The sequence below is a fragment of the Dicentrarchus labrax genome, unplaced genomic scaffold (assembly GCF_905237075.1).
Source record: "Dicentrarchus labrax unplaced genomic scaffold, dlabrax2021, whole genome shotgun sequence".
Taxonomy (NCBI): domain Eukaryota; kingdom Metazoa; phylum Chordata; class Actinopteri; family Moronidae; genus Dicentrarchus; species Dicentrarchus labrax.
In genome coordinates, this window is record NW_026136720.1 from 279,046 (window position 1) to 298,899 (window position 19,854).

The 19,854-nt window shown below is 42.5% G+C and overlaps 1 protein-coding gene and 1 pseudogene across 1 annotated transcript in view; both read right to left on the reverse strand.

Annotated features, from left to right (window-relative positions):
- LOC127353840 (cadherin EGF LAG seven-pass G-type receptor 1-like) overlaps positions 1–9,240 on the reverse strand; it is a 147,680-nt pseudogene extending 138,440 nt beyond the window's left edge.
- Positions 9,241–9,807: 567 nt separating this feature from the next.
- The window catches only part of LOC127352641 (sodium channel protein type 4 subunit alpha B), a 37,099-nt gene continuing 27,052 nt past the window's right edge, over positions 9,808–19,854 (reverse strand). The window contains exons 20-30 of the mRNA XM_051381194.1: positions 19,639–19,812; positions 19,315–19,437; positions 18,925–19,209; positions 18,641–18,694; positions 17,982–18,113; positions 17,529–17,627; positions 16,545–16,815; positions 15,616–16,213; positions 14,987–15,131; positions 11,674–11,748; positions 9,808–11,465 (exon numbers count right to left, since the gene is read on the reverse strand). Of these exons, the coding sequence (XP_051237154.1) occupies positions 11,292–11,465; positions 11,674–11,748; positions 14,987–15,131; positions 15,616–16,213; positions 16,545–16,815; positions 17,529–17,627; positions 17,982–18,113; positions 18,641–18,694; positions 18,925–19,209; positions 19,315–19,437; positions 19,639–19,812 (2,130 nt within the window). The 3' untranslated portion in view covers positions 9,808–11,291. The remainder of the gene's footprint in view (positions 11,466–11,673; positions 11,749–14,986; positions 15,132–15,615; positions 16,214–16,544; positions 16,816–17,528; positions 17,628–17,981; positions 18,114–18,640; positions 18,695–18,924; positions 19,210–19,314; positions 19,438–19,638; positions 19,813–19,854) is intronic.

Sequence of the window (19,854 nt, forward strand, 5' to 3'; positions counted from 1 at the left end):
AGGAGTTGGTTTTAATTTTTATTAGATTTTTATGTTGAACTCCTCTTGTTTTTATTTCTTTAAATAATTTAGGTGGTCGGGGGACAGACACAGTCTCTATGGGGTTTTGGGTGGGTGACTGTTCTAAAGAAAGCGCAGAGAAGTGTGTAAGACAGCAGCTCTGCTTCCTGGTCCTAACTCTGGACTGTCAGGTTTTAGAGATAAACTTCGCCATATTTCTAGATAAGAGAGCCGCTCCATCCAAAGTGGGATGGATGCCGTCTCTCCTAATCAGACCAGGTTTTCCCCAAAAAGGCTTCCAGTTATCAATGAAGCCCACATCGTTTGCTGGACACCACCTCGACAGCCAGCGGTGGAATGACAACATGCGGCTATACATGTCATCACTGGTCACATTGGGCAGGGGTCCAGAGAAAACTACGGAGTCCGACATTGTCTTAGCATAGTTACACACCGACTCCACATTAATCTTAGTGACCTCCGATTGGCGTAAACGGGTGTCGTTACCGCCGACGTGGATAACAATCTTACTGTATTTACGTTTACCTTTAGCCAGCAGTTTTAAATTTGATTCAATGTTTCAAATTAAACTGACTTCATTTGAAGAACTAATGACAAGCAGCTGAATAAAACCGAACTCAAGAACTGAAGATGAAGGTGATGAAGAAGAATTTCTACCTGCAGAAAAGCTGAGCTGAATCTGTTCCTTGATGATCTCCACAGCAATGAAGTTGTGTTTCTGATTGAATCGTCCGTTATACAACAGCAGAGCATTTCTGTCTCTGGTCACAAACCTGACACAATATGACATATGACATGTAACAGAACAAATACTGCTCTCCTGGGGGAGAATGAATCAAGGCTCTGATTCTGGGCTATGTAATATATACCATCACATATATAATTCATACAACAATGTACCATAACAGATATATTTTTAAATTTATTTTTCTGAAAGGTTTCTTTACAACAATGATGCCTTCTTTGTCAGCTTCCCTACAGTGTAATCAGTGTGCAACTCTAGCTAATGTTAAGCTTATAAATGGAGTCTGCTAATGTCTACAAACGACACCCACCACAACACAGAGTCCAAAGTCAAAGCTAACATTACTGCTAAGCTAGTGGAACATATTGTCTGATTGTGCTTTAAGCTGGATAACGTTAGCATGCTTGATAACATTACAGACTCAACATTATTCCGCATGGCTGGGTAGCAACTGGCTGGCTAAACTTAGGTTGCTAGCAAGCATTATCGCTAGCTAGTAGAATACTAGCTTTCCCAGCTAACGTGATCCATGATGCTAACTTGTATTCCGAAAAACGGTGTTGATTTTAGCCAACAATAAATGATGTAGCGGTACAAAGCCAACGATAGCTTTCTACTAGCCAAGACTGATGCAAGAAATGGGCATCCAGCTAGCTAACTGTAGCTAAGCTAACTGGGGTTGTCAGGCTGGCTGTGTCTTGGCTGCGCCAAGTGGGCTTGGCGTCGGTTGCTTCGTGGTGTTGGCTGATGGGGTGATTTGTATACGGCATAGTTCTGTCTGGACACTGACTCAAATCAGCTCAGTGAACATAAATGACAGGAAGTCAAACAGTTCTGCTGAGCTCAGGAAGAGAAGGAATTGGAAAGAAAGAGATAAAAGGACATAGTGAAAGTCTGCAGTCAGAGGTTAGACAGCAGACTGCACAGAAACAGGAAATCAGGACAGAGCTTCCTGTCACCTCTGTCCAACACACCACATAATTTCCTGTTTTGAATACACTGCAGCTTTGATTTTATTAAACTCGACCAGAGTGGATTCATAAAATCATATTTACAACTAAATCATTGATCATTTGACCCTTCCTATGTCCCGCCCCTAAATTAGTTATAAATGTAGTTGTGTGTGACTATATATATCTCTCTTTTATTTTAGTTTTTCTTCTAAACATAGATAAGCATAGCACATAGCATATTTTTGCTTGCAAAAAGGGGTGGACTGAGGAAGGGTCAATTAGTCAATCAACCGAAAATTAATCTGCAACACACACCTGAAGGACAGGTGGAAGTGGAATCTTTGTCTCAGGCCTCTGTAGGTGGCGAAGGATTGTCTTGTGAAGCTTCGACTCGTTGCTTTACAGTATGCTGTCTGAAAGTACGTCGTCACTGTACTGTGGAACCTCAGAACCGACACGCACTTCATGTAGTTCTCACAGGGCTTGCGCAGACAGATGTTATTGTCAAACGGCAGCACATTCTGATTGGACAGCAGCGCTAACAGGGTCCAGTTCAGGTAGATCTGCTCCTGCAGTGTCTCAGAGGACAAGAAACCACCTCCCAGTGCATTGTGGTCCTCAGATGGCAGCAGGACAGAGAGCGTAACGTTTAGGACGTTTCCCTCCACCGAGGAGTCGTTCTGGATGTTAAAGAGGAAGACATGGTCTCGGTGGGTGGAGAGGATGCTGGCCACAGCGTCCACAAACAGAGACAACAGAGGGGACAGGAAGCGCTGTAGAGACATGTTGTCCAACCTGATGGTGCCTTCTTTCATTTACGTAATATTACAAAAATTAGACACATCCTATCACAGACAGATGCAGAAACACTAATCCATGCATTTGTTACTTCAAGGCTGGATTACTGCAACTCTTTATTATCAGGTTGCCCCAATAAGTCCATTAAGACGCTCCAATGAATTCAGAACGCTGCAGCACGAGTACTGACAGGAACTAGAAAAAGAGATCACATCTCTCCTGTACTAGCTTCTCTGCACTGGCTGCCTGTAAAATTTAGAATCAAATTTAAAATCCTCCTCCTCACCTACAAAGCTCTTCATGGTCAGGCCCCTACATATCTTAAAGAGCTCATAGTACCCTATTTTATTTTTATTCCATGTGTTTCTTATCTGTTGTGTCTGGATCTGCTGTCACATGTGAATTTCCCCAGTGTGGGATCAATAAAGTCAGTCTTATTGTATCGTATCTTAACTTCATGATGTATTCCTTCCCAACAACCGACACCTTCATCAGGTAACTTTTTGAATATTTTATGTTCTATAATATAACTTTTAAAATCTTTAAACCTTTAAAAGCACTGTTGGGAGATGTCAAGGTTCTATATGAAATTTAAAACATTAATATAGCAACAAGAAAGATACACTGTGTGTGGCTGTAATCTGAACTTTGTTTTGGTTGCTTGATACAGCAGCTGATTCTTTTCATATCCAACTTATTTCAACTACTTTCAAGGATTTATTGGTGATTGTTGAAAAGACGGTTTTGGTTTTCTTAGGGACCTTGCAAGCGACCGCTGGAGGTCCCTAGGTCCCTATTGTTTTTGCTTCGTTTCTTCTTCCCTATTTTTAGCACTTTTGATTGCGTTTTTGCCCCCCTCAACATATACAAAAAGTCAATTTTATTTGGCAAAGTGATCAGGCCTGGTGAAAAATATGATATTCTATGCGTCGCTTTCGGGTCCGCCACTAGGTGGCGCTACTATCTTGAAAAGTGCGTTTGGGCTAATAACTCCCGCATCGTTTGTCACACATTCAAAAAACTTATATCCAGCGTTCAGTGAATAGAGCTGAATCTCCCCTTATAGGCCCCGTCCACTTCTGCCTAGAATTTGTTTTCGTTAGAGTGCAAAATATCCTTAAACTACTTTTTCGTGTTCCTCCTACACGCTTTGTCTGATTCGCACGAAATTTTTCACCTAGCACCTGGGGACCGCCCTGGCAAAAAGGCATCGTGCACAATTTCAGGCCATCGCCTCTAGGTGGCGCTCTTTAAAATGAAGAAGTTTATATCTCCATAACGGCACGTGTGATTGAAATGAAACTCGGTACGATGCTTGCCCATGGCTCAAATGTGTCAACAATCCGCCACTCGGTGGCGCTCTGGTGGCATGGTAAATCACTGTGCGGAGACCGTAATAGTTATGAATATGAAATTCACAGGGCACGTGTAGAGTGGTGCCTGAAGCTCACATACCAAAAATCGTGTTTGTCGTGTTTGTAGCGCCCCCTACAGGATAAAAAAACAGCAGCCCCGGCGCCACGTTTCACCGATATATACGAAATTCGGTAGGCACGTGTAACATGCCGGGACGTACAAAAAAGCCTCTTGGACCCATACACCAAACCCCACAGGAAGTCGGCCATTTTGATTTTCAGTTTCCCTTTTGGCGAACTTTTCGCGTTGTATTTGAATGAACTCCTCCTAGGGAATTTATCGGATCTGCTTCAAAATTTGTGAGTACAGTCAAAAAATGGTTCTGATTAAAAGTTGTGCTATTTGTGCATGTACGTTGAAGGGTGTGTCCGTGGCGTGCCCTCAAATTTGACCATAGTGAATTCCATGCGCATTTTCAGTTAATATTTCGCATTGTATTTGAACGAACTCCTCCTAGGGAATTTATCGGATCTGCTTCAAAATTGGTCAGTACTGTCAAAAAGTGGTGCTGATTAAAAGTTGTGCTATTTGTACATGTACATTAAAGGGCGTGTCCGTGGCGTGCCTTCAAAGTTGGCCAGGTTGAATCGAATGTCAAACTGTGATGCCATTTCCGGCATTTTGCAATGATTTTCAGCATTTTTTTGCGTTGTATTTGAACGAACTCCTCCTAGAGAATTTATCAGATCTGCTTCAAAATTAGTCAGTACAGTCAAAAAATGGTGCTGATTAAAAGTTGTGCTATTTGTGACTGTACGTTAAAGGGCGTGTCCGTGGCGTTCCCTCAAAGTTGGCCAAGTTGAATCGAATGGCAAACTGTGATGCTATTTCCGGCATTTAAGGGCTTCTGTTTTAACTAACTCCTCCTACAGATTTTATCAGATTGACTTCAAATTTGATCACTTCAATCTACACACATTGGTTATCAAAAGTTGTGCTATTTGTGACTGTATGTTTAACCGTGTGCCCGTGACGACGTGTCGAATTCCACCGATTGGCCATCAAACAGATAGTACTCATATCTTCAGTGTACAGTCCCACCCTGAACACGTCCTCATAACTTCAGCGTAATGATCCAATCTCAATGAAACTTCACGTGTTTGATAACAGTCCCACCCTGAACACGTCTACATGACAATATTCAGACATAGTGATAGCGTCACATACTGGCAACAGGAAGTATCACGTTTTATACTTTCATGTTGTACTCCTCGCAGGATGATCAGATCCAGCTGAAATTTACTTATAAAATGCAAAACACATTGTTGATGATATGTGTTGACTATGGTGAGGGGGCGTGTCTGTGGGGTGGCGGGAAATTTTGATGGACCGCCACAAAATATGAATTCGCTATAACTTGAGTGTACATTGTCCAATCGGCTCCACACTTAAAATGCTTGATAACAGTCCCCCCCCCGAACACGTGTACATGACAATATTCAGACATAGTGATAGCGACACCTACTGGCAATGGGAAGTAAGCGCTGCGTGGCGATTTTGAGCTGAGTTACGTGAAATGACCGTGCCAGTGACGATTTGTCGAATTCAGCAGATTCGCCATAAAACAGCACTCATAACTTCAGTGTGCAACGTCCAATCTCCAGTGAACTTCATATATTCTGTAACAGTCTCGCCCTGAACACGTCCTCATAACTTCAGCGTACGTGGTCCAATCTCAATGAAACTTCACGTGTATTATAACAGTCCCGCCCTGAACTTGTCTACATGACAATATTAAGACATAGTGATAGGGCCACCTACTGGCAACAGGAAGTAAGTGCTGCGTGGCGATTTTGATCTGATTTACGTGAAATTTCATGTTTTGGTCCGCACATATAACGATGGCACGCAACGCGGCCGCAGCACGCCCGAGTTGCGTGGAGTGCGAGGTCCCGCCCAACGCTGCTTGCAGCTTTAATTTTGTTTTTGTTTTTGTCCACTTTGAAAGGGGTTTTATCATCAGCATGGTAAGATTGCTGTTTTTGTCACTGGAATCTGGTGGGCCATAGCGCTCCCTACTGCTGTATAACAGAGACAACGCAGCAGCTGGAGGATTACAAACTCTCTCTTTTACAAACAACAAAACACTGTATCTGATCTGTTATTAAATACTTATGTGAAACCTGAGAATCACCTGAGAGCTCACAACAGGAAACTGCCCAACTACACCGCCTGTTTCTGTGTCTGATTCAGCTAGAAGACATTTAGGGACATTAAAATGTCTTACAAAGACAGATGAAGTAGATAATTGAAAGGGTTTGAATTGTCAGTTCAGAGCTGAAAGGAGATCAAACAGCCAGAAGAAGTAGACAGAACAGCAGAAAAGTGAAAGCAACTCATTCGAAAAACATAAAGACAGAAACATTCACCATCAAACCTTTTGTTATGACAAAGAATGAGAAAAAATATTATATATTAATATATTATTATTATTATATATTAATCATTTCATAAATAAAATAATAAGGCTTTAATTAGTAAAACTGTTCTTTGTTATTATTATTATTATTATTATTATTATTATTATTAATATTATTTGCATACATTTATTTCTTAATAGATGTTAATGGCCTTCCAGACTCTGTGGGACTGAGCCTGTCCCTCTTTGTCAGAGATTCAAGTTTCTGTGTGAGTCCTGACGTACAACCAGATCAGTTCCAGAGTGAGTTCAGTCTAATCTGCATCAGGACAAAAGACACTGCCCGCCTTACAGCCCCCCTACAAACCCCCCCTTACAGCACACACACTTTGAAACTGTCAGGCTGGTCGTCTAAACAACCCCCCACTACCCTTTTTCTTTAACATGTCCCAAAAATGCTGCCTGTTGTTGCCATGGTGGCACATCGTGAGAGAATGCCCCCTCCCCAGCCTGAGCCCCCATACAGTCCTGAGAGTCCCCTGTCAGACTGATCCAGATTCTGTTTAAACTGCTTCACTGTGAAACTACTTCCTGTTTTTCTATTTTGCTAGGATTAGCTGACTCTTTAATCTTTGAACGATCTTCACATTGTGGTTGTCTTTTCAATATTAGCTTAGCACATAGCATATCTAAAGTTAAATCCATTCAATGTTTTGAACAAGGAGTAACAAAAGGTTATTGATTGTGAAGGAAGTTGTATTGAATGTATCTGAGGTGTTTGGGAGGTTTCTTACCACTAACTTGAATCTTCATGGAGGCCTCCAAAGGTCTGTTGTTGTCCAGGTCCCTGCTAAGCTGCAGCTCCCCCCCGCTGTCCGGATTCAGGATCAGTAATTTTAGCTTGTTTCCCTCCAAAAAACTGAACCTCAGCCTATCCGTCACATCAGGGTCCCAGGACGGCACTGACCCAATCGATCCTGCAGGGAAGGTATCGTCCTGCCGTGTGCCGTCTGATGCCGCCACTGTCAAGACATACTGCCGCTCTTGCTTGTAATCCAGTGGCAACGCCAAGGTGATCAAACCACCAGCACTCTGACTGGTGATGGAGAACCTGTTCCTGGTGTTTCCACTGGAGATCTGGTAGGTCACAATGCTGTTTGCGTCACGGTCGATGGCGGACAGCAGCAGCACGCTCTTTCCCACAGCGGCATCCTCGTTGATCTTAACGTTGTACAGTGTCTGAGTAAATGTGGGGACATTATCATTCACATCAAGGATGGTCACGCTGACAGAGGCAGAGGATGACATGGTGGGAACTCCATGATCCACTGCTTCCACCCCAAATGTGTAAAACTCTTTGGTCTCTCTGTCGAGCTCCACGCTGACCGTCACCCACCCAGTGCTGTTGTTGATGGCAAAGGGGAAGCCCAGCACTGTGTCCGTCAGCCGGTACTCCAGGTGAGAGTTGTTACCAGAGTCTGCGTCGATGGCTTGGATGTGGATCACAGAGTGACCGACGACCACGCTCTCCAGGACAGATGCCTGGAGCGGCGTGCTGACGAACATAGGGGCGTTGTCGTTCACATTCACCACCTTGATGACTACGAGCCCGGTACTGTTCATGAGTGGAGGGCGGCCTCCATCCTGAGCTTTGACCCGCAGTTTGTACTCCCTGATGGTCTCATAGTCCAGAGGGCTGATGAGGTCGATGATGCCGGTCAGGGAGTGGATGTAGAATTGGCCCCTGACATTGCCACTGATGATGCTGTAGTGGACTCTACCTTTGTCGCCCTCGTCCTGGTCTGTGGCTTCCACCTGAGTCACCCTGCTGTTCACCATCATGCTCTCGAACACCTGGACGATGCAGCGTCTATGGATGAACTGCGGGTAGTTGTCGTTCTCGTCCTCCACATAGATGAACACATTCCCTGTCAGGCCGCTGTGTAATCTGGACCAGCCCGGTCCTGGGGTTGATCTCGAATGTTCCAGCATTCTCCTCGCTCAATCCTGTAGATCATGTTAGCGTTGGATGGGGCATCTCCATCTGCAGCCCTGACGGTCAGCACCTCAAAGCCCACCTCCACGTTCTCCCTGAGGTCAACCCGGTACTCGGTCTGCTCGAACACCGGCCCGTGGTCGTTAGTGTCGCTAATGGTGATGGTCAGGTATGCAGTGGTCGACCTCCTGGGGGCGCCGTTGTATATGGCAACGACCCTGAAGATGTGCGTGTCCTTGACCTCCTGGTCCAGGGGCTGCAGGGTGGAGACGCAGCCAGAGTTCGGGTCGATCTGGAAATAGTTGTTGGACCGGCTGTCGAACAGAGCCTCCAGGTCGTAGACCACCTGGCCAGTGGCTCCAAGGTCTCCATCCAGAGCTTTCAGGGTGATGATTCACGTTCCCACCAGCTCGTTTTCAGGTACCGACACTTGATAGTTGGGCAGCTGGAACTGAGGAGCTGCGGTCACCACTGCACGTCTGCTACACTCAGAAAACACCTGAGTGACGTCAGGAGGGGCGGGGCTGAGCGTCAGGAACACAGGGGGGGTGGAGGTGTCAGCATCCCACAGCGCGCACACCGTGTCCACCTCAGACCTGAAACACTCACTAAAGAGACTCTTCTTAACTGCACAGGAGATCTGAAAATGTTTATTTCTGCACAGGAAACGCGGCTGGTGCGCCTGAACTTTGTTCTGCAGGTTGTCAGTGGAGACTCACGTGCCAGACCGGAGCCTCATGTGAACACTCACCGGGTTAACGGACAGTCCCCCGGGTCGGATCACACAGTCCCGACTGCGGAGGATAAACTCTAGGTGGATCAGGATGGACTCGTGTGGTTCAGTCTGTGATCGGACCTGAACATAAACCAGAGAGAGTCTCTGCTCCGGGATGCGCAGTCCGGCTCTCCAGACAGACAGCTCCTGATCCAGGATCTTCAATAATGAGGTCATAGGGAGGGGGGAGTGTCACAGTATTAAAGCAACTTTATTACTTTCTGTTACTTTTGGATTATTCATCATCAAATATGCAAATAAAAATGTGAGTATTTATAAACTCATTTTAATAATAATCCCCACTGTAATCTGATTACATCTTTTTTCTGTAACTATAATGGATTACCATTTCCATTACTCCCCAATCCTGAGTTACAATAATCAATAATGTCAGTGCCAACACAAACTACTGCAGCTCTTAATGGCAATAAAATATTTCTCATATATGGAGCGAAGCCTGATTAATATGGAATATATTGATTAATATAGAATATATTGATTAATATAGAGCATATTGATTCATATAGAATATATTGATTAATATAGAATATATTGATTCACATAGAGCATATTGATTCATATAGAGCATATTGATTCATATAAAAGACAGTGCATATTGATTCATATGGAATATATTGATTATACACTGATATGCAACAGATGTATTATAATAAATCAATATTATACAATAAAATAATTCTCGAGGTCCAGATCGGATCAAATAAAAAATGAAACAACATGAAATGTATGGAACTTTTTATTTATTATTGATTTAGTTTAATTTGTTAATTTTCATTAAAACAGCATCAATAACAACAAAATACAATAAAAAGCATGAGCATTAATATCAGTTTCCTCCAGTTTAGGTCCAACAGGGACATGAAGTCCTGTTTCAGATATTTTCAGGTTAATGGTATTTTAGAGTTTCCTGAGGATCAATAAAAGTAGTTCAGTCAGCCAACTCACATTTGAAATGTTTATTACAGCAGTATAGCATATTTAGATTTTGGCGTCTAGGCTCCGACCTCATCATTCCCCGCAGATATGTTTCCATATATATGGGAGATATGGGGGACTGATACCTGCAAAACTGCAAATACCTTAAACCCTGAGCCGGAGCCTACAGGTGGATGCTGGGGTGGTGGTGGGGCTTACAGAGCAGCAGGCAGCAATACAGATGCAGGGCAACAGCGGCATTGACAGAGCAGAGGGAGAGCTGGGAAATTGTGCAGTTTAAATAGACCGCCAGATTGGAAGGGCACGCTTCGTTAGTGATTGTGGAATAAGGCATGTCATGTGTGTAATCAGCGCAGCTCGAGTTGACTGCCTGAACTACCTCACAGGCTTCGCTCCATTTGATGACTTATCATGTGACCTTGTGTTATCCAGTCTCTCATTTATTGCTAATGTTAATTTCTATATTGTAGTTAAAAGGGATGTTAAGTGATAATATTTGCAGAATAAAGTCGTAATATTTCCATAATACAGTTAGTATTAATAATATTAATTAGAATATTGTGCGTTAGTAGCGCTGCTGACTGACATGAGTTTTTATTTGCTGCTGTTTTACAAACTTTGTCTAACAAATGAAACAGTTTTGTCTTTAGGTTGTTATTGGCCACATTAGCAGTTTATCTCTCAGAGCCATTAGCAGACTCCATGAGACCAAACAGCTTTAGAGGGGTGGAACCCTTTAAGTTCAATGATAAAAGACATAAAAGAATTGATTATGATTGATAGATTCATCTCTAATGCCACCTTTACACATCAATATTCAATGCGCCACCAGAATGTTTGTGAGTTCAAATATCTATCACCCTTTGGACACCCCATCAATATTCCTCTAGATCGGCCCCTGTGCATCTTTTGTTGATCAGATATCTGATCTCTAAACAGCTGAGTGTAAATACATCCAGGAAGGAGTCAGCGCCCCTTCTGGACTGAGAATAACTGAAATCTGATCTGATAAGAGACTCTTGAAATGGTGCTTTTGGTATATAAGTGTTAATAATAAACTGCATTAGTACTTGTATAACATTTATTTGGACCGTTTTGGTGAGTGAGCAAGGCTCAACAAAGATAATAAAATGTTCAAAGCCAGAAGAAGAGCGATGTGCAGCGGACTCTGTCCGTCCACAGGTGAGTCCCCTCGGCACTGAGGAGAAACACGTCATCAGATGATAGACTCCCTCAGGTTCTCATCTGGCAGGAAGTTGTGAAGGAAAACCTCACTCTGGGTGGGAGGAGCCTGAAACAGCGCCGCCACTGTTCACAGACTCTACCACCGTCACCGTGGTGTCTCTGTGCTGCAGGAGGCCCTTCCTGTACGCTCTCTGGATCACCGTCGCCGCCACCTCTTCCCGTTTCCTCCACAGGGTGCTGCTGATTGGTTCACAGGACACCTGGAGGTTACAATACTCGATTATTTGATGGATGATACATGCTGATAACTAATCAGATCTTCTCTCATGATATAATATAATATAGTATAATATAATATAACATGATATAATATAACATGATATAATATAATATAATGTAATACAATATAATATAATACAATGTGATATAATATGATATAATATAACATGATATAATAGAATATAAAACCTTGGACGAGTTGGCGATGAACTTTTCCTCCATTCTGGTTTTGAAAGAGTCCATCTGTCCTGAATCATCCACCACCTGCACACATACAGAGTGAAACAACACTGCTGCTTAAAGAAGTCATACCCTTAGTTGGCACTTCTTTACTGGATATGATCAGTTTTTCTTTATTGTAAGGACTTGTCTCTGTACTTGTATTATTAGATCGGGTCATTCCTTAATTGGAAGGTTGTGGGTTCGATCCCCGCTCCTGGTGCCACATGTCTAAGTATCCTTGAGCAAGATACTGAACCCCAAATTGCTGTGTGAATGCGTATGAATGTTAGTTTCTGTTCGATGGACTTTGCCATCGCTGTGTGAATGTGTGTGAAAGGGTGAATGTGGCACGTAAAAAGCGCTTTGAGTGGTTGGAAGACTAGAAAGGCGCTATACACGCAGGTTCTTATCGATCCTGGTGGAGCCTCCTGCCATGGTCCTGCTAGATTGCCATTGCCAATACTGTTGTTGCTGGGAACCTGTCTGTCTGTCTGTCTCTCTCTCTCTGTTTCTCTCTGTCTCTCTCTCTCTCTTTCACCCCAACTGGTCGAGACAGACGACCACCCACCTAGAGCCGAAGGATCTGTCCTAGGTTTCTGCCTTTTAACAGGCAGTTTTTCCTTGCCCTTGTCGCCAAGTGCTTGCTCATGGTGGATAATGTAATGTGTAAATAATGTTTTAAAGAGTTCGGTCTAGACCTACTCTATTTGAAAAGTGTCCTGAGATAACTGCTGTTATGAATTGGCGCTATACAAATAAAATTGAATTGAATACAAGTTTAGGTCCATTTATCATTTCCACAAGGTTCTGTACTTGGACCAATTCTATTCACTTTATATATGCTTCCCTTAGGCAATATTATTAGGAATCACTCCAGTAACTTTCATTGTTATGCAGATGATACACAGTTATATCTATCGATCAAGCCCGATGAAATTATTAATTATCTAAATTCCAAATATGTCTTAAGGACATAAAAACCTGGATGAGCGGCAAATTTCAAACTCAGAAAAAAACGAAATTCTTGTACTTGGCCCCAAAAACCTTAGAGACTCACTGTCTAAAGATATAGTTACTCTAGATGGTATTACCTTGGCCTCTAGCACCATGGTCAGGAATCTTTTATAAGGGATTTGTCATTTAATTCCCACATAAAGCAGACCTCTAGGACTGCCTTCTTTCATTTACATAATATTACAAAAATTAGACACATCCTGTCACAGACAGATGCAGAAAAACTAATCCATGCATTTGTTACTTCTAGGCTGGATTACTGCAACTCTTTATTATCAGGCTGCCCCAATAAATCCATTAAGACGCTCCAATTAATTCAGAACACTTCAGCACGAGTACTGACAGGAACTAGGAAAAGAGATCATATCTCTCCTGTAGCCTCCTCTTTAGTCTCTAAAAGTAGAACAGGAGCCAGAGCCTTCAGTTACCAAGCTCCTCTCCTGTGGAACCAGCTTCCTGGTGTGGTTCGGGAGGCAGACACCCTCTCCACATTCAAGAGTAGGCTTAAGACATTCCTCTTTGATAAAGCTTATAGTTAGGGCTGGATCAGGTGAGTTCTGAACCATCCCAGAGTTAAGCTGCTCTAGGCCTAGACTATTGGGGAATTTTCCATGATGCACTGAGCTCCTCTCTTCCTCTCTCTCTCTTTCTGCACTCATTCATGTCCCATAATGCATGTTACTAGCTTCACTTCTTCCCCGGAGTTCTTGTGCTTTCTCGTCTCGCAGGTTCTCATGGATCCTGGTGGAGCCTCCTGCCATGGTCCTGCTTGACTGCCATTGCTAATATCACTGATATTATTGTTATTATTATTATAACTATTATTATTATTACAGTTACTATTATTACTATTGTCACTGCTCATTGTCCCCCATCGTTGTTTTCATTGCCATCGTCTTCTTCATGTTCATCATCATCATCATCATCAGTCACTTCTATTAGTATAGTTGTTGCTACTGTTGTTGCTGTGCACCCTCTCTCTCTCTCTCTCTCTCTCTCTTTCTCTCTCTCTGTCTCTTTCTCTCTCTGTCTCTTGCTACAACTCCAACTGATTGAGGTAGACGACCACCCAAGGACGAAATTTTGATTTCAGAGGTGGGGGGGATACAACTCTAACTATTTCAGTTCACTGTGTTTTTCTAGAGGTCTTCTAGTTTTCTCTTGCTACTGTACTGTTCCTTTTTTGGTTTGACTGGTTGTAAAGCATGTAGCAAATCATTATCACCCAATTCTGTGTTTCACCTTGTTAGTCAACTTCACTCCAACTCAGTACCACCAATTTTACACTTATTTGTGGAATATATGGTAAACAGACCTCATTTACATAGCACCACCCAGTGGTGGGCAGGTCAAACTGGCAGGAATATCACAGGTGGGGAGAAATTGAATAAAATGTCCATAAATCAGTGTAAGTAGTCAAGTAATCAATTTTATTTGAAATGAGTGTAACAGAGAACCACTGTCATTTTTAGGCAGTTATATGGAAGAAAATCCTATTTGTGATGTAAATGAAAAGTGAAGGGTCAATTTGACCCAAAGACCACAGAAGGGTCAACATAATCAACTCATCCAAAGCTTCCAACATCGATCATTGGCAGAGATAAATTCCTGGCAGAGTTTCTTCCTGTCCAAGGCATCAACCCTTTCTTGGTGTATGTGACAAACTGCCACATTGTTCAGGCGTTTCTGCTTCATGCTGTTGCGAAGCCAGGTCTTTCAACTAGCAGACCGGTGTGCAAGCAAGATGGAGTGACAGCGGGGATGGCCAATCTCACAAGAAATGGCAGAGCCAATCGAGGAGCTTGTGGGTGGTCTAAACTAAGGGAAACAGGCTTCAGCTTGATCGGCCGTTTTCCGCTTGGTCCCAGTGCTTGATGTGTCTCTGTTTACTACAGCGTAACATTGTTTTTGGACGGTAAAAACTGCAGGGGACCAAAACGGCCTTTTGAAAAAGTGCAGGGGACATGTCCCTTGTGTCCCCCCCCCCTCCCAAATTACGTCCCTGCGACCACCCACCTAGAGTCGGGGTCTGTCCGAGGTTTTTGCCTCTTAAAAGAATGTTTTTCCTTGCCGCTGCCTCCAAGGTCTTGCTCATGGTGGGAACTGTTGGGTCTCTGTAAATAATGTTATAAGGAGTTTGGTCTAGACCTGCTCTATTTAAAAAGTGTCCTGAGATAACTTCTGTTATGATTTGGTGCTATACAAATACAACTGAATTGAACTGAACTGAATTGAACAACAACAACAATATGTGAGGGGATGTTACCTGTGTGGCAAGTGAAAGAAAGACGTCCATACAGTGGATCTGGTCTCCAGGAAACAGAGGCAGGTCCATGTGGATCAGTTTGATGGTGTTTGGTTTGGGAATCCTCAGAGGATCCTTCAGGGTGTCACAGAAGTCTGACAGCTGGCTGTGGAACACAGTACAGTCCATTGGAGTCCACTAGAGACCACATTACAAACCGCCCCACTTCCAACCGTCTCCTCCTTGCTGCCAATGAAGGTGGACAAACATGTCTGTACCAAAACAAACTAAAGACTTCAGATTAGACTCTTCCCATGTCAAACAGCACCTGACCCAGACCCAACAGAACCGGTCCAATTGGGTCCTACAAGTCGGCCCGCACCCTAACAGACTGCCATGGGTCCGCTTCTGGCATCTAATCTTGACTAATTAATACACAATCATAAGTTTACAACTATTATTATTATTATTATTATTATTATTATTATTATGTTATTATTGTCTGGTAAATAATTATTGTTATTAGACTGGAGACTTAATAATTAATTTATTCTTCTTCTACTCAGTTTATTATTGTAATGGTTACCTGGGAGACAGACAGACAGACACAGATATACAGACAGACAAACATACATACAGTTTCGACTCACCTGTACTGGATGAACTGGGAGGCGTCAGGGTCGAACCTCCTCCAGGTTTTATAAAACATCTGGAGTTCGTCGTCGCACAGTGCCTCGGCGTCCTCTGAGTTGAAGGTTGCCATGACGACGGCGATGTACAGGTGGACCACTAGCAGGAAGGACAAGCAGATGTAGGTGGTGAAGAAGACGACACCCACCACAGGGCTGCCACAGTCCCCTCTGACTGTGGATCCCGGGTTCTCCATGTCAGAGTCACAGTCTCGGGGAATGCTCATGATGGGACTCAACAGTCCAGCAGAGGTCATGAACAAACAGATCATGCTGTTCCCAAACGTTTGGAAGTTAAACATTTGGTTGATCATGTGCTCCTTCTTCACATAGGCAAAGTTAAACATGCCAAAGATGGAAAAGGTAAACATGATGAGTAAGATAAGGAGGGCAAAGTTGACGAGAGCAGGAAGTGACATCATAAAGGCCAAAAACAGCTTCCGGATACCCGTAGCACAGGGAATGAGATGGAGGATCCGACCAATACGAGCCAATCGGAAAACAGGTAAGAGAAGGGGCGAGAAAATATAATTTTCGTAGATGTCAGCGATGAATAGGCCTGAAGAGAGAGAAAGAGAATGATCATGTAATCCAGTGATAGTTGGAGCTGCTGATAGCTAATACATTTATTGCATCATCATACAGTGATTAAACATGATCAATGACATATTGTACGAATGTCTTTTAAATTCCCCTCATGCTGACTTTTCTTTTAAAAATACCTGAAACTAACAGCACAATGTTGGCAGTTCATTTTCTCTAGATGAACAAACAGACCTTGAATCTCCACCCCGATAGAACAAGCCAGTCCAAGCCCAACCACTGGAGGCCACTGGAGTGAAGTTGCTCTTTAAGCTCTAACAGTCTCATTCTGCCCAATGAAAACTTACACATGATTAACAAGATGAGAATCACAAAGTCGATGACGTTGCGGCAGTCGCTGAAGTAGTACCGTCTGAGTGCGATGATCTTTAGAATGAACTCGAGAAAGAAGATGATTATGAACACGAAATGAATCCAGGACAGGACCTCAGCTTTCTGCACGCTCAGCTCGTCTGTTTCCACCATGATCGCCACCATGTTCAGGCAGATCAACACCACCATGACCACCTCAAAACACGGCCGGGTCACCAGGTCAAAGAGCAGAGCCTGGCACTGATTCTGAGACAGAGAGGACGTAATGAGACTGTATTCTGGGTTTATTATATTATTTATTTATCAAAATATCATCAAATTATTATCACATTATTTTAAAATATATCACATTATTATGAACATATTATCAAATTGTTATCAAAATATGATCTCATTATTATCTAATTATTATCAAAATATTATATAATTAATATCAAAATATTATCACATTATTATCTAATATTATCACATTATTATCACATTATCAAAATATTATCAATTGTTATCACATTATTATCAAATTATTATCTAATTACTATAAAAATAGTATCACATTATTATCAAATTATTATCACATTATTATCAAATTATTATCTACTTACTATAAAAATATTATCACATTATTATCTAATTATTATCACATTATCAAAATATCATCAAATTATTATCAGAATATTATCTAATTATTATCCAAATGTTATTACATTATTATCAAATCATTATCAACATATTATCACATTATAATCAAATCATTATCAACATATTATCACATTATTATCAAATAACAAACAAAATATTATTACATTCTTATTAAACCATTATCACATTATTATCAAAATATTATCAAAATATTATCAAATGATCTGAGTTTATTCTGGGATTATTGGAGTTAATTCTGGGTCTGACCTCTGGCTCAACCTCAACCCTAACTACCTGTATTTACTATGTGGTTGACACACCTGAGGACAGGGGACCGGAGATTTCTTGGAGAACAGATTCTTTATAGTTTTAGAATATTTCTGCTGCTCTTCTGTCATGAAAATGTGTTTCTGTCCAACGTAAATACAAAAACAAAGAGCATTAAATATAAAGACAAAACAAAGAGCATTAAATATAAAGACAAAAACAAAGAGCATTAAATATAAAGACAATCCAGGATCAATTGGTATCAAATCAGAAGCTGTCCGTCTCTGAACTGTCTGTCTGCCTCTGAACTGTCTGTCTGTCTCTGAACTGTCCGTCTCTCAGCCTGTCTGTCTCTCGGCTGTCTGTCTTTCTCTCAGCTATCTGTGGTTCAGCTGTCTGTCACTCAGCCTGTCTGTCTCTTAGCCTGTCTGTCTCTCAGCCTGTTTGTCTCTCAACTGTCTCTCTGTCTCTCAGCTGTCTGTGGTTCAGTGAGTGTAGAAACTTATCTTCTCTTTCAACAGGTTGTTGACGATGACTCTGATGAAATAATTGAAGGTGAAGAAGGAACCAATGATGAAGAAAGAGATGAAGTAAAGAATCCTGTACCGGTTGGAGTCGAAGACCGGCTGAGACTCCACCTGCACACACACACACACACACACACACACACACACACACACACACACACACACACACACACACACAAATCATCAGTATCAGTGCCAGTACCAGTACCTCTGTCAGTATCAGTACCACTACCTATATCAGTGCCAGTACCAGTACCTCTATCAGTATTAGTATTAGTATCAGTACCAGTACCTCTATCAGTATCAGTACCAGTACCTCTATCAGTATTAGTATTAGTATCAGTACCAGTACCTCTATCAGTATCAGTACCAGTACCTCTATCAGTGCTAGTACCAGTATCTCTATCAGTATCAGTACCTCTATCAATGCCAGTACCAGTACCTCTATCAGTAATAGTACCAGTACCTCTATCAGTGTCAGTGCCAGTACCAGTACCTCTATCAGTATCAGTACCAGTACCTCTATCAGTATCAGTATCAGTACCAGTACCAGTACCTCTATCAGTATTATTACCAGTAGCTCTATCAGTACCAGTACCAGTACCAGTACCTCTATCAGTGCCAGTAAACCTACTTACGTGTGTGGCGTCCCAAGCTGAATATATGATATCTACCCAGTCGGCTGATGACACCTGACAGAGAAAAAGACTGAATTTAAGGTTGTGTTCTAATATCAGCTGTTATCAGGCTGCAGCTAAACTCTCATATAAACTCTGAAGAAGGTTTAATGGTAAACATCAGTTATGGAGGTTTGAATTATGATTCACACTAAGTTGAAGATTAATTTCATGAGAATAAATATGAGAATATGTGTATCATGTCTGAGAGGAAGGAAGCCATTTTGTTCAGTGTTCAGACTGACCAGGTGCAGCAGAGACAGGTAACCGTTGGCCACATTGTCGTAGTTTAACCTCATGTTCCTCCAGTCGACCTCAGTGTCGTTTTCCACCATCAGAAAGAGACACTGGCTGTGGTTGTTCACCTGCTCAGGTAAGAACCTTTGTCCTGTCTTCTCATTGAAACAGTGATAAAACTTTCCAGCAAACAGATTCACACCCAGAATGCTGAAGATCAACCAGACAGTCACAGACACCAACAGCCAGTCAAACAGAGCCGGGATGGACCGCACCAGAACCTGCACCACCACCTGGAAGAGAGACAGAGAGACAGGTAGAGAAAGTGAGAGACAGGTGGAGACAGACAGAGAGATAGGTAGAGAGAGACATGTTTATGTTCAAAGTGCACGTCTCACCCTTGGGCCCTGGAAGCGAGACACAGCCCTCAGGGGCCCCAGAGCTCTCAGAGTCCTCAGAGACTGGATGGCTCTTAGTCCAGAGAATCCCAACATGTCGGCCATCATAGACACCAAAAACACCTGGAAGACACAACACATCTGCTGATACAGCCTGTTTGCTTAGCTTAGCATACTGGAAACAGGGGAAAACAGATATCCTTAAGCTGTTCAGTCCTGCTGCTATGGTTACCTGCATATTTACCTTGAGGTCACCATGTAGATATATCATAGACTGATGTTAGTCATCAGTATATTACCAATAATCACTGTTATTGATCTTACGTCCAAGATGAGGAAGTCAAGCCAGCACCAGGCGTCACTGAAGTACTTCTTGAGTCCTAAGGCGGTCCACTTGAGAAGCATCTCCAGCAGGAACAGGCAGGTGAACAGCTGGTCTGCTGTCTCCACAACCCTCTTTAAGACCAGACGATGCGGCAGATAAACGTCTTCAAACGCCTGTTCACATACACAGTCCTGTTAACACCTGCACAGGTCAAC